This window comes from Aythya marila (genome assembly GCF_965140915.1).
Source record: "Aythya marila genome assembly, chromosome: 29".
Taxonomy (NCBI): Eukaryota; Metazoa; Chordata; class Aves; order Anseriformes; family Anatidae; genus Aythya; species Aythya marila.
The window spans coordinates 2,521,156-2,534,887 of record NC_139070.1 but is presented as its reverse complement, the minus strand read 5'-3'; the positions used below and the strand labels follow the sequence as shown (position 1 = coordinate 2,534,887).

General features: G+C 68.8%; 2 protein-coding genes across 2 annotated transcripts; both read right to left on the bottom strand.

The window, feature by feature from the left end:
- Positions 1 to 1,100: 1,100 nt before the first annotated feature.
- CFAP45 (cilia and flagella associated protein 45) lies at positions 1,101 to 8,421 on the bottom strand (the record flags this gene model as incomplete). The annotated part of the gene is made up of 12 exons (XM_082781031.1): positions 1,101 to 1,278; positions 1,472 to 1,696; positions 1,784 to 1,977; positions 2,191 to 2,304; positions 2,379 to 2,525; positions 2,759 to 2,888; positions 2,981 to 3,159; positions 3,404 to 3,574; positions 3,800 to 3,941; positions 5,608 to 5,744; positions 7,957 to 8,025; positions 8,275 to 8,421. The coding sequence occupies 12 exons, from the start codon at positions 8,419 to 8,421 to the stop codon at positions 1,101 to 1,103; spliced, it is 1,833 nt and encodes a 610-aa protein (XP_082637157.1).
- A 731-nt stretch (positions 8,422 to 9,152) lies between these two features.
- On the bottom strand, positions 9,153 to 12,817 carry TAGLN2 (transgelin 2). Its single transcript, XM_082780936.1, has 5 exons — positions 12,715 to 12,817; positions 10,201 to 10,397; positions 9,935 to 10,109; positions 9,733 to 9,835; positions 9,153 to 9,647 (listed from the first exon to the last, which is right to left on the bottom strand). Exons 2-5 carry the CDS (start codon positions 10,378 to 10,380, stop codon positions 9,506 to 9,508), a joined length of 600 nt encoding a protein of 199 aa, XP_082637062.1. The 5' UTR covers positions 10,381 to 10,397; positions 12,715 to 12,817; the 3' UTR covers positions 9,153 to 9,505.
- Between the last annotated feature and the right edge of the window lie 915 nt (positions 12,818 to 13,732).

The window sequence follows — 13,732 nt, the reverse complement described above, 5'->3', positions numbered from 1 at the left end:
GCTCGGGGCTCGGTGCCGGCGCGGCGCTGGCTCCCCAGCCGGTGACTCCCGCATTCCTCGGAGCCCCGCTCGTGCAGGAAGGGTGGGGAGCCTGCTCCACCCCGGCTGGCCCCCGCCGGTGGTCACGGTCCCCTCGGCGTGGTGGCTTGGAAACCCTTGGGGCTGAGCCTGGCCTAGAACAAGGCTGTGACTCCTTGGCCGAGGCAATGACCGGGAGTGACACGGCCAGAGGTGGCCACCGGGGACGGCGGCGTGGGCAGGAGAGGCTGGCGCTGAGCACCGCGGGTCCTCTCCGTGCCAAAACCCCACGGAACCGGGAGCTTGGTGGCCAGGTCCTGGGGTTGCCCTGCTGTCCCCAAAGGGTCTCACAGCCTGGCTCTGTCCCCACCTGGGGACACGGCTGCTGGAGGAGATGGGGAAGGGAGAAGAAGAGGCCACGGCCCCTTCCTGCTCCCTCTTTACCCAGCCCTGGTGCTGGTAAGGGGTGGCACTGGTGCCCCGTGCCATCTCCCTGCCCTGGGCAGTCTCACCTGTGCCAGCTCTCCTTATTTTTTTCAGCTGCTCGGACAATTAATCAGAGCCACTCCTATGGGATCCCAGCCCTCTGAAGCTGCCAGTCCCTGTCCAAATGTTTTTTTTTTTTTTGGTTGTTTGTTTTTTTTTTTTTTAACGTTTGCATCATGCTCCGGTCTCTTTGTCCCTGCAGAAGGCCACTGCCACAGGGCCTCGCAGTGACACCTCGGTGAGGCAGTGCCACTTCCAGGGCGGATGCAGCAGTGGTGACCGGGACGGACCCGCACCCACGGGCAGCCAGGGCTGAGCTGCGTGCCGAGAACCAGGCACACGGGGACCCCCTTGAGCCCCCCGGGAAGAGCCCAGGGGCTGGGGACGCTCCTGTCCCCTCCACGGACACGGTCCAACTCCGGCATCCCCCAGCAGGGGTGGGGAGGTGGGCGAGGGGCGATCTCCGTCCCGGGGAGGGGGCAAATCAGCCAAGGGGCATTTGAACCACCCCAGCCCCTGGCTTGCACGTGCGAAGCAAGAGAAGGACGGACGATGCTGGCTGCTCCACAAAGACCTTTTTGTAAAAAAAACTCTGCCTAAGCAGACCCCAGCTCCCCCACTGCCGGCGGGGCAGCGCTCTGCTCCTCTCTCTGCTCCTTGCTCTGCTCCTCGCTCTGCTCCCCGTGGGGCTGAGCCTGCCCGGGGGCTGCGCCTGCCCGGTTCAAGGCCCTCCGCTCCACCTGGGCGCAGTACTTCTCGGGGATGCCGGCGGCTCTGCGGAGGAAAGAAAACCTCAGGCACCCCGTGCCATGCCAGGACCACGGCCTCAGAGCAGGGCCCGTCTGGAGGGGACGGAGAGGAGCCAGCGGGGTGGTGGCTCATGGGGTTGGGACACGGTGGGGAGTGGGGACGGGATTTGGGGACGTGTAGGGAAGCGGGGAGCGAGCAGGCGCTGATGGAGCAGCACCTCAGCTCCTGCATCTTCTTCTCCTTGAGCTCGGTGATGCGCTGGCTTCGTCTCCGGGCCTCCTCCTGCAGCCGCTGGAACTCCTCGAAGGCGGCCGCCCGCTCCTGCGCCCGCCGCTGCCGCCACTCCTGCATCTGGCGCCGGACGTCACCGGCGTGGGCGCGCTGCAGGGCCGCCTTCCGCGCCGCCTCCGCCTTCTCCTTCTCCATCTGCTCCTGCTGGGCCCTGCGGGTGAGAAGCCCCCTTCCTCCCGTGCTCCGATCGCCCACCCGCGTGGGCTTTTTGGCACCCTCGCCCCCTTGCCGTCACCACCTGAGGATGCGCTCGAACTCGTCGCGGTCCTGCTGCACCTGCACGCCCATGCGGTGCTGCCGCGCGGCGATCTGATCCAGGCGGCTCCGCTTCAGCTGCTCCTCCAGCTCGGCTTTCCGCCGCGCCGCCTCCTTCTCCTTGCGCCTCCACTCCCGCTCGGCCGCCTCCTGGCTGCGCTTGGCCCGCAGCGCGTCCTGCCCAGGGGGGGGGACAGCGGTGACATCGGGGGGACCGAAAGCGTTGGGAGGACTCGGCCGTGGTTCTGTTGTTTGCCCCGTGCTGCAGAGCCCTGCTCCGCGCTCCAGGAGCTGCAGGGACCCTGTAGAGCCCCCACCTCCATCTCCAACCTCGCTGCGGTGGTGTCGGGGAAGGGAGGCAGCGCGGCGGCACCCCACACAGCGGCTCACCTGCTCTGCCCGGTGGTCCTGGGCCCTTTCTTGCATGGCCCTCAAGCGCGCCGTCTCCTTCTCCTTCTCCCGACGGATCCTCTCCTGCTCGGCTTCAAACTCGGCCTCCCGCTCCTACTTGGGACACAGCCTCGGGGCAGCTCCTGGGGTGCCCCTACTGAGCCCGCACCCGTGCCGTGTCCCACTACCATCTTCTGCCTCTGGTACTCGAGTATCTTCTCGTCTGCCAGCCTCTCCTGCCGCAGCTGCTCCTCTTTGTACCTCTGGTTCTCGTCGTTGATGCGTTTGATCTCTGCCTGGATTTTCTTCTGTTGCTCCTGCCTCCGCTCCAAGTCCTGCAAGCGGGGCCGAGGGGCTGAGGGGCGGTGGGACCAGAGCCTCCCCTTGGGGGGAGGAGGGCTTGGTGGCTCGGGGTTATTTTTGAGGATGTTTCAGCCTCTCTAAGAGACCAGGGCCTTAATTCTGCCACCTGTTGTCTCCCCACCCCGGGTCTCGACACCCTTCCAGCGAGGTGAGGGATCTCCCTCCAGCCCCCCCGTGCCCCCCCAGCTGCTTTCTGCCCGCTGACCTTCAGGTCCTCCAGCTTCAGCTGCTCCAGGTGCTGCAGCATCTCCTGCGTCTCCTGGTCCCGCTGCTCGGCTCTCAGCGCCCGCTCCTCCGCGTTCTTCTCTATCTGCTTCACCAGCTCCTGCCTCCCCCTGCAAGGAGAGGTCCCCCCCCCCCCCAGCTCAGCCCCGTGCCCTGGAACGGTGACACCGGTGTGGATGGCAGGAGGGACCCCCCTGCTCGCCTGATCAGCTCCTGCTTCCTCCGGCGCTCCAGCTCCTCCTGCATCTCGTTGGCCTTCTGCCTCTCCACCTCCATCATCTCGGCCAGCCGCCTCTCCTCCTCCTCCAGCTCCTTTGCCACCAGCTGCTTCTCCAGGATCTGCGTGTCGCGCACCATGTGGCACTTGGCCCCGAGGATCAGCTGCGGGGACAACAGGTCTGCGTGGGACAGACGGACGGAGGGACAGATGGACAGACAGACGGACAGCCATGGACATGGAAGAGGGAAGGAAGGGATGACCCCGGGCGGCACCACGCGGAGCAGGGCGCAGGGCTCGTCCTGGCCGTGCCGTGGGGTGGTTGGGGAGGGTCTGGGGGCACCCCAGCCACCTCCCCACGTTGGGTGCGTGCGGTGCTGGGGGCGGACGGGCAGCCCGCGGCCGCACCTCGCTGAACTCCTTGATCTCGTCCTCCTGCTCCATGCGCATCCTGCTCGCCCGCTGCAGCAGGTGCTGGGCCCGCTCCTTCGCCTCCTCCTCCAGGTCGCTCAGTTTGCCCTTCTGCTGCTGCAGCGCGGCTCGCTGCTTCGCCGCTGCCTTGCGCTCGCTCACCGCCTCCTGCGGGGGACAGAGGGGCGAGCTGAGACCGTCCCCCAACTCTCTGGAGGGGGGCACCCCCCAACTGGGGTGGGAATGCTTCCCCAGCCACGGGGCAGGCAACGCTGGGGACCCCACTTCTGGGCTGGGGGGGTCAGGGAGAGCTGAGGTTTGTCCCCCAAGTGGCTCTGGCTGGGTGCACCCCCCTCTGCCCGCAGCCCTGCCTGCAAGATGGGAAATGCCTACAAGAACGGCTTCCTTCTCCGCCTTGAGGGCCAGCAGCTTGGCCTCGCGCTCCTCCTTGCTCAGGACTCGCGACGCTTCTTTGATCCGCTGGAAATCCTCCTGGCTGATGATGAGGGATGCTGCCGGGTTCTCCACGGGGACGCTGGTGGAGAAGGGCACCGAAAAGGGGTGTCGCTGGCACCGAGCATCCTTCAGCCCCCTCCGTGCCCTCCCGGCCTGGCAGTGGGAGCTGCTCGGGCTGTGCGGGGGCAGGAGTCACCCCCGAGCAATGCAGGAAGCACTCGGGCTGTGGCTTCCCCCGTGGCCCCAGTTCTCCCGGTCAGGGGGGGAAAGAGAGGAACAGAAAGTGCAGTGAAAGCTGCGGCGGTGCGCGGGGAACAGGATGTGCAGCAGGGCAGGGGCCGCCCGGGAAAACACCCAAACCTTCAGCACTTGCCTGCCCTGTCCCCACCAAACAACGCCAGGAATATTTCAGGCCAACCCGACCGGGCTGTCATTTGGGGAAAGTGTCACCGCTGCCCCGACCCCTTTTTCCAGTGGGGCGTCCTGCTCATCCCTGACCGTCGCTGGTCCCGGGCGCTGGCTCGAAGCCTCCGCTTTGGGGAGCAGCAGCTGCCTTTTGGCTGTGTTTGATGACACTCGGCACAGCCTGGGCTTGGCTCCTCTGCCCCAGGAATTCGCCCGGCACGAGAGGAGGAAGCGCCGGGGCCGGGTCCCCTCCCAGCGCTGCCAGGTGCCCCTCCAGCTGCGGAGCAGCCTCACGCAGCGAGCCACGAACCCTGCCCGTGACTCACGCTGTGGCTTAGAGGAAATCGCCGAAGCTCCGGGTGCCCCCATTTCCCCGTGTGTAAAAATGTGGATAATAACACGGGGCTGCTTTCCACGCGAGGGGTAAGGAGTTAATTACGCCGCGCATTACTCAGGTACCATGGTGACGCGTGCGGTGTGGGAGCGTGCATTACCCAAATGCAGGCAGCACTTTGAAGATGCTCAGGACTAAGAATTTAGTCATTATTATTATGTGTCACCTTTCATCCACCCAGCTGAATATGAACAGATACCTGCATAATAATCGCTCGGGAGCTGCATCACAACATCGGATTCCAGGACGCTTGAAAGAATGGGTAATGGCCACAACGGCCCTAATAAATGTAATGACACAGTGACCACTGCTTGAGCTGTCTCACTGTTTGGGTGACCGACCTGAGATGTCTAGGGCCTGATTTTCAGGAATGAAACTGGCACAAAGAGTTTCCAGCAGCTTTGGCTGGAGCTGCGGCCGTGCCACACATCTGGAAACTGGCCCTCGGCTTTGTCAGGTTGGCCATAAAAGAACCCGAGCGTGTAAAATTGGGCACCAGCCCCGAGAGCCTGAACCGGTGCCTCTGCACCATCGCAAGCTCCATAAAACCCAAGCCCAAACCGTCTGTGGGGCTGCTGTCACGTTTTATAGGGTGCAAGAGCATTACGCGCTGGTTCAAAACAGGAAGCAAAGGCGAGCGGTGGAGCCAGCCCCAACTGCAGGGGAAATTTCGGAAGGTCAAAATTAGGCTAAATTAGATTTGGCTGGGATAATGGCACTATTCTTGTCCGTGCGCTGCAGGCTTTTAACAAGGCGTAGTAATTAAGGCCGGGGTTCTTACAGTTCAGCCTCGCTTATAAAACATCCCTGTGGAGAAACGCACGGCTCTGCGCCGCGCACGGCCAGCGGGTGACACCGCCTCCGTCACGGGGATTTTGGGCACGGGGGGGGGAGAGTTTGGTGTGGGGGGGTGGGTGTCTCACCAAGGGCAGCCCAGGTGACTTACACGAGGTCGCGGACGAAGTCCTTGGTGATGAGGCGGATGGTCTCGGGCTTGTGCTCGCCAGCCGGCACCGTTTTCGGGGCGCTCTGCACATCCCGGAGGACGACGATGGGGCTGCCGGGGCGCGACTGCCGCAGGTTCTGCAAGGAAGGACGGCGTTCCCCCCGGCCTGCCTGCCACCAGCCCCTACCCATCTCCGTCCCCAGCTCCTGGACATGTCCCAACCCCAAGCCAGCACGTCGGGGAGCGCCCCTGATGCAGCCCAGCCCCACCGCCGAGACTTTGGGCAAGGGAGAGGCTTTTGTGCCTTGGCAGCCCCAGCTCTGGGAGCCGAGCGAGGGCACGGGGAGAGGTGAAAACACGCGGGGTGGCTGAGGTTGGAAGGCACCGTGGGGGCCACCTGGTCCCAGCGCTGCCCAGCACCGCATCTGGGTGGCTCCTGGAGCACCCACTGGGTACCGATGCCAAGGCTCCATCACCCACCCGGCCCCCCCAGTGCTTCCTGCTGTCCCAGCAGAGCCTCCTGGGCTCTGGGTTTTGCCCAGGGCCTCGTGTCCTGCCTCTGGGCACCGCTGGCAGGAGCCCGATGTCCTTTTAACCATCCGGCAGGGACCATCGGACACGAGTGGGAGCCCCCCGAGCCTCCTCTCCCCCTGGCCGAGCAGCCCCAACTCAGAGCCCTGGCTCCTGGGCAGCTCAGGTAGCTCAGGGCACGGCCGTGCTCCGCTGTCCTGCCAAGCACCGCGGGTGATAGCAGGAGCAGGAGGAGCAGAAATGCCCCCAAACTGACCCAAACTCACAGCAGGGTCCCAGAGGGGCCAACTCGAGGTCTGGCTCCGCAGCGTGACCGGAGCCGGTGCCGGCTCCTGGCCACAAAGCAGCCCGAGTGGCACAGGTCCCTTTGCTCGAGCTGACAGTGCCACCTAGTGAGGTGTCACCCATCGCTGGGGTGCTGGGGACCCCGCTCCACCCTTCCCTGAACACGGGTGGGTGCAGAAGCACCCCCAGAGCCGGGCACACGAAGCCCCTCTCCCCGTGCACCACCTCTGGCTGGGGAGGGACATGGGTACCCGCAGCATGTGTGTGTCTGCACGACCTTAAACCCCCCCAGAGGGGCTCGACCCCAATTTTCGGAGCAGGAGATGCCTCCTGGGGTGACACAGTGGGGCATACCCCGGGGAGGGGATGGGTGCAAGGTGCAGCATCCCAAAAGCAGACCCGCTCCCGGGAGCACAACCGCGGGCACGGGCTCTGTGCCCAAATCCCCCCGGGTGTCGGCATCTCTCTGCCAATGTTTATAAAACACCAAAATTTCCATTTTATGGCTCTGATTGCCCCAAGTCCTGGCTCTGCTGCTGCGGGCAAGCGGGGGCACCCACCCGGGTGGGCTCAGCCCCGTGCCAGCCCCGGGCGGGGGGGGGGGTCAGCAGCACCCTGACTGCTTGCGCTCGGGTTCCCAGCGGCACCAAGCAGCCTCCCAGCGGGGAGCTGTTGAATTACGGGGTTTGGCCCCGAAACGCCCGTGCCAAGAACGATAACGGCGTCAATCACCGCCACCGGCCCTCTTGGCCTCGGGGCCGGGAGAACTCCTCGGGCGAGGCCGGGGTTGGGCTCGGGGAAGCCACCCCGGGAGCCTCACATTTTTATATCGCCACCCCATTTTTATATCGCCACCCCATTTTTATATCGCCACCCGTTTTTATATCGCCCTGAAGCCGCCCGGGGGGGGCCGCGGCGCTGCCGTCCTGCCCCACGCCAGCTCCCCCCACGTCACAGCCCGTTTCCTTCCTCTCCCCCGAAAAGCCCCAGGGTTTTGGCAGCCGCGCGGGCTCCGCAGATAAGAGCGGGGCCGGGAAGGAGCGCGGGGCACAAGGCGCGGGCGCCATAAACCCCGGCTGATAAACAACGGGGGAGAGGAGGGGAGGGCGAAGGACACCCCGAAAGGTGCCCCCAGCCCCCCCTTGGTGCAGCTGGGGGTGGGTGGGGGGCGTTTTGCTCCCTGGTGGGGGAAGGGCCCCTGCTTGGCCGTGTTTCCAGCCCGGGGGTTTTGTCCCCAAACCAGGGTTTTGTCCCCAAACCAGGGGTTGTGTCCCCAAATGAGGGATTTGTGCCCCCAGCCCCAGGATTTGTGTCCCCAGGGGCTTTGTGTCCCATCCCCAGCCCGGGGCTGTGTCCCCAAACTGGGGGTTGTGTCCCCAGTGTTTTGTCCCCAGCCCCAGGTTGTGTCCCCAAAGTAAGGGTTGTGTCCCCAAAATAGGGTTTGTGTCCCCAAGGGCTGTGTCCCCAAACCCGGAGCTGTGCCCCCAGCCCCCGGCTGTGCCCCCCTCCCGGGGTTGTGCCACCCCCATTTACCCGGCTCTCCCCGAACAGCGTCTCATCCACCTCGGTGCTCCGGGCCCTCCACCGGTACCGGTTGCGGGGCTGGGGGGGGGGAGTGGGGTTACCGGGGGGGGCTACCGGGGCGGGGGGGGTCACCGGAGAGGGGTTTACCGGGAGGGAATTACCGGGGGGGGGGGGTTACCGAAGAAGGGGTTACCGGGGGGGGGGTTTACTGGGGTTGGGGGTACCATGAGGGGGTTACGGGGGTGGGGGGTACCGGGGGGGTGTTACCGGGGGGGTGTTACCGGGGGGGTGTTACCGGGGGGGTCCCGGTGCCCCACCCGCGCTCACCATCGCGCTCCGCTCGGCGGCCGCCGGTCGCCCCGGTAACGGCCCCCCCCGCCCCCCCCCCGCGTTCTCCCGGTAACGCCGCGCGGGCGGGGCCGAAGCCGGAGCGGGGGGGGGGCGGGAGGGGCTGGGGGGGGGCGCTCCGGGCATCGGGAGCAGCCTCTGTGGTCATGGGGGGGGGAAATCTCACACCCACGCGCGTTCGTGGGTCGCCGTGTCCCCGTGTCCCCCCCCACGTGTCCTCCCCCCACACGTGTGTCCCCCCCCCGCGTGTCCCCCTCCCCACTCGTGCCCCCCCCGTGTCCCCTCACCCACCCGTGCCCCGACCCCCCCCCCCCCCCCGCGCCCACCCGTGTCCCCCCCGCCCCGCGTCCACGCGGCCCCGCCGCGCCAGAATGACGTCAGCGGCGCCTGCCCCGCCCCTCGACTCTAGCCCCGCCCCCTTCTACGTGAGGCCCCGCCCCTCCACGTGGGTTGGCACCGCCACGTGCTGGGAGGCTTGGGGTGGGGGGGGCGGCACCGACCCCCGGGCTGGGGTCCCCTCTGCTGCCCCCCCCCGGCTTGGGGTCCCCCCCAGCACCCCCTGGGGTTGGGGACCCCCCCCTGCTAATTTCTGGGCTGGGGTCCCCTCTCCTGCCCCCCCACCCCGGTTGGGTTCCCCTCTGCCCCCCCCCATACATTGGGGACCCCTCTGCTGCCCCCCCCCCATAGGGGCACACACCAGGGTGAGCCCACCCCCCCCCCACCAGATGTCCCCCCCATGCAGGGTCCACCCCCAGACCCCTGGGGTCTCCCCTCCCCTTCAGTTTTGGCCTCGTGCCCCCCTCCCCAAAAAAAAAAGACCCCCCCCCGTCCCCAACCACACTGACCCACACACTGGAAACAAGAGGGGGGCCGTTTATTGGGGCGAGCTGGTGGGGGGGGGGGCTCTCCCCAGCACGGCCCCCAAGGCACAGCGGTGGGAGGCAGGGGGCCAGCGCGGCCGCCCCCCCCTTGCCCCCCGGGAGCGAAATAATAATTATAAAAACTCGAAACTTTGGTCCTGGAAATACTGGCAGGCGGGCGAGCCGCGACCCCGGGCGCGTCGGGGAGGGGAGTGGGGAGGGGGCACGGCCCCAGTAGCCGGTTGTTGGTCCATGGGGAGGGGCGAGGCGGGTTGGGGACCCCCCCCCCAGCACCGGGAGACCCTTGGGTGGCTGGGGGGGGGGGGGCAGGATGCAGCTGGGGGGGGGTCTCAGAGGATCTGGCGGGGCATGCCGTAGCCCGTCATGCCCGCCTGCGAGGCGCCCCGGTTGGTGCCCATCTGCAGCCCGATGACGTTCTGGCCCTCCTTCAGCTTGTCCTCGGAGAAGACGCGCCGGTTCTCCTGGGATTTCCTGCGGGCACCGCGGGTGTCACGGCCCCCTGGGTGCCCACCCACCCACCAACACCCCCCCCAAGCCCACCCAGCCCTCTACCTACTTGGGGAACCAGTTGGGGTCTCCCACGAAGAGCCCGTCGCCCTTGGCCACCGCCAGGCTGCCCAGGTTCATCAGGGTCCTCTGCACGCATGCCATGTTCTTCCCTGCCGGGTGCCACCGCGGGGTTGTCACCAGCCCCTCGGGGACAACGGGGTCCCGCGTGTGTCCCTCCCCCCCCCCCAAACCCCATCCCGGCCCCTCACCTTCCCACAGGTCAACCGTCTGGAAGATGTCGGTGGCGGCGATGCCGTAGCGCTCGGCCGCCTGCAGGAACTGCGAGATCTGCTCCATCTGCTTGAAGGCCATGGTGGACGCCTGGATCTTGGCCACCGGCCCCTGGCCCCGCGGGTATAGGCTGTTGATGAGCCGGCACAGCACCTGCGGGGACACGCGGGGGGGGGGTCAAGGGAGGTGACGCCGCTCCCCCCGACCCCACCAAGTACCCGGTGACCCCTCCCCGGGGACTCACGGTGCCGTCCTTGAGCCACTGCTGGAAGCCGTCGCGGCCGGGCGCGGGTTGCGGGATGTCGCCGCCGCACTGCCCCATCATCCAGCGCACCAGCACCTGCTCCAGCTCGGGGTCGTACTGCCGGTCGATTTTCTGCTGCACCTCCCGGCTCAGCCCGTACGACGGTCCCCGGTTGGCCATGCCGACGGCTGGGGGGTCTGCAGGACACCGGGAACCCCCCCTCCGTCAGCCCCAGCTAACCCCGTGGCCGCAGCGCCGCAGCCCCTCGGGGACGCAGGGTGACACGGGGACCTCCCGGCGGTTTGGCAGTGCCCGAGCTGGCCGCAGGGGCCGCATCCTGCCCGGCCAGGCTCGCTGGATGTCCGGCACGGAGCCTTATCACCCGTGCCAGGCGCTGCCTGGGTGCTGCCCTCCCCTCCCTGCTTCCTGCTCGGCTCCCTCCTGGGGATGGGGTGCACGCTCCGTGCACTTTGGGGACCCCCCGGTGCCCCCCATGCCAGCCGAAAGGAAGCCCCGCGGTGCTGCTGCGCCGTGCCCACCCAAGGGCCCCCCCCCGGCTGCCCGAGCATCCTCATCCCAGCGGCTTGGCCCCGCCGAGGCGTGGACTTGGCAGGAGCTCGCTGCCGGTCGGAGCTTGTTTGCGAAGCTCGCCCCGTTTGTACGGGACGGGTGCCAGATCCGGGACCGGCCCGGGAGCCCCACGCCACCCCGGGAACGGCGCCCATCGCCTCAGCCTGACGCCGTGCCCAGCTCCTGGCCCGCCGAGCTCGGGCTCCGGCTCCACGGGGCGTGGGCGATGGCCTCATCCTGCCCCCCCCCCCACCCCACCCCAGCTCCGGGGCTGCGTCCCCACCCTGGCAGAGCAATCGGAGCCCGGTGGACCCCACGGGTGGGTGCCGGTGACAGCGTCCCCGTGCCCAGTGCCACCCACATGGGGCGGTTGTGCAAGGCACCGTGCCGAGCAGCGCTGCACGGTTGGGGTGCTCCCCACCCAGGGGTGCTCCCGACGCCCTCCACCCATGCAAGGGGCACGTGGGGCCACGCGTCGCCCCCTGCACCCTGCTCTGGGGTTGAGGCCCCCGCTGCTCCCCCAGGGTGGGCTCAGCCCGGACCCTGTCCCTCGCGTGCCCCCAGCTTCGGTGCTCGTGTCCCCAAGGGGCGAAACCGCCCTGGCTCGGCTGGACGAAAAGCAAAAAAAAAAAAACCCAAAAAGTGGGGAAGCAGCCGGGGTTCGCTGCAAAACCTCAGCACCGTGACCACCCCGAGACCACCGATGAGCGCCGGGGCACCCTAAAGCCTCGAGGGAACCCCAAAACCTCCGGGGTGCCCCAAAGCCACCCGTGGCCAAGCGAGCTCCCCGTGGCCGCCGGGGCGTGGGGCTGGGACGCAGCCAGCGCCGGCGGGGGGGGTGGGGGGGTTGAAAGTCGCTTCCCCGGGGCCTGGGAGCGCCCGGCCGGGGGCCAAGCGGGTTGGGAAACAAAAGAGGAGCTGAAATTGGTGCAGACAGCGCTGATTTCCCGACACAGCTGGGGCTTGCCCAGGCGGGAGGGGAGGGAGGGCCGGACCCAGCCCAGCTGCGGCGCGGGCGCCCTGGGGACCCCTCGGGGGCTGCGCCCGGTTTTGGGGACCCCCTCGGCGTCACCCTTGGGGGTGGCGGGGAGGGGACCGTGCCCAAAGCCCCTGGGGATGTGGGAACCTTGGGGAGCCTCCGGGCATCGTGGGGGTAAGAGGGTGGGGGTCCCGGGGGGGTCCCGGGGGGGTGCGGCTGCCCTGGTGACCCCAGAGACCCCTCCCCGGGGCCAGCGCGGAGGGGGTTTTGCCCAGCCCAGCGGGGACAAGGCCACCCTGGGGACCTCAGGGGACCCCCGGGGCCGATGGGGAGGGGACCGCCAGGCAGCACGCAGCCACCCTGGGGACCCCCGAGGGCAGCGGGGAGGGGACGGGACCCCGGGCGCGACCACCCTGGGGTCCCCAAAGACCCCCCCCTCACCCCTCGGGGCCAGCAGGGAGGGGACCCTCGGCTGGGACACGGCCACCCCGGGGACCCCGCGGCCACCAGGGAGGGAGGGGACACCCGGGGGGACCCCACGGGCACGGCGCGGGGGGCTCCGGGGCGGGGACCGGGAGCAGCGGGGAGGGGAGGGGGGGCTCAGCCCCGCTTCGGCGACCACAGCCCCGGCACGGTCCCGGTCCCCCCCCCGTCCTAAACACCCCCCCCGGGGGCAGCGGGGCCGGAAGCCGCACCCGGCTCCCGTTTCCCGGGCGCGGCCGCGAGTCCCGGCGGCTCCCCCGGAGCCGTTACCGGGGCCGGGGGCACCGGGACAGCCCCGGGGGCACCGGGACGGCTCAGCCCCGGCCATTTTAGGACAGCGCAAACGGAGCCGGTCCCTTTGCCGGTGCCGTTCCCTATCCCCATCCCTTTTATCCCCGTGCCCACCTGCCGCCCGGTTTAGCCCGAGGGCGCCTCCCGGTGCCCGGTGCCCGGTACCCGGTGCCCGGTGCCCGGTGCCCTACCTGCGGTGCCGATCCCGCGGTCCCGGTGCGGCAGTGGCGGATGCCGCCGCCCGCGCCCTTTTCACGGCTGATGTCAGCGCGGCCGGGGGCGGCCCGGGACCGCCCGCTCCCGGGGCGGGTCCGCAGGGCCGGGAACGGGGCAGAGCCGCCACCGAGCCCCGGGGCAGAACCGCCCCGCCCCGGGGGAACCGGGACCGGCACCGGCACCGGCAAAGGGACCGGCACCGGCACCGGGAACGGGAGCGGGGTGGCCACGGGGTGGCCGTGGGGGGGTTGTATTGGGGTCGGGGGGTGGTGTAATGGGGACGGGGGGGGTGTAATGGGGATGGGGGGGGTGTATTGGGGACAGGGGCACCGTGGTGGCAGGGACACGGGGGTCGTGGCGGTGGGCACGGGGCTGTGGCACGGACACGGTGGCCGAGGTGGGGATAGGGTGGGGAGGGGGTGAGGGGACAGGAGAGCTGCGGTGGCCGAGGTGGGGACAGAGGGGCCGTGGTGAGGACAAGGTGGGCATGGGGGGGACAGCGTGGCCATGGGGTGGCCACAGTGGGGACAAAGTGGCCGTGGTGGGGACAAGGTGGCCGTGGGGGGGACAGGGTGGCCGTGGGGTGGCCGTGGTGGCAGAGGATACGGAGCTTGTGGTGGGGAAGACGGTGGCCGTGGTAAGCTGTGACACGGCTGCGGTGGGGACGGGGTGGCCGTGGTGGCTCAGGGTGACGGTGGCCGTGGTGGGGACGTGGTGGGGACGAGGTGGGGACATAGGGGCTGTGGTGGGGACGAGGTGGCCGCGATGGCACAGGGCCACGCGTGCCGTCAGGGCGCAAGCCCACCGCGGTGGCACATGGGGGGACCGTGGTGGTGGTGGCCACGGTGGTGCCACATCCTGGCTACGGTGGCAAGGGGACAGCCGTGGGGGAGGGGGGGGGGGGCTGTGGCCCCCGCAGGGACACGGCGGCCCCGCGGTGGCCCCGGCGGGGCGGGGAGGGCCGGTGGCTGGCGCCTGCCCCCGTCCCGTCTC

Coding starts and splice junctions, on each gene's coding strand:
- TAGLN2 (XM_082780936.1), bottom strand. CDS start 10,380: ATGGCCAACCGGGGACCGTCGTACGGGCTGAGCCGGGAGGTGCAGCAG. Junction 9,836..9,934: donor GACGGTTGACCTGTGGGAAG/GTGAGGGGCCGG, acceptor GGCACCCGGCAG/GGAAGAACATGGCATGCGTG. Junction 9,648..9,732: donor GACCCCAACTGGTTCCCCAA/GTAGGTAGAGGG, acceptor CGGTGCCCGCAG/GAAATCCCAGGAGAACCGGC.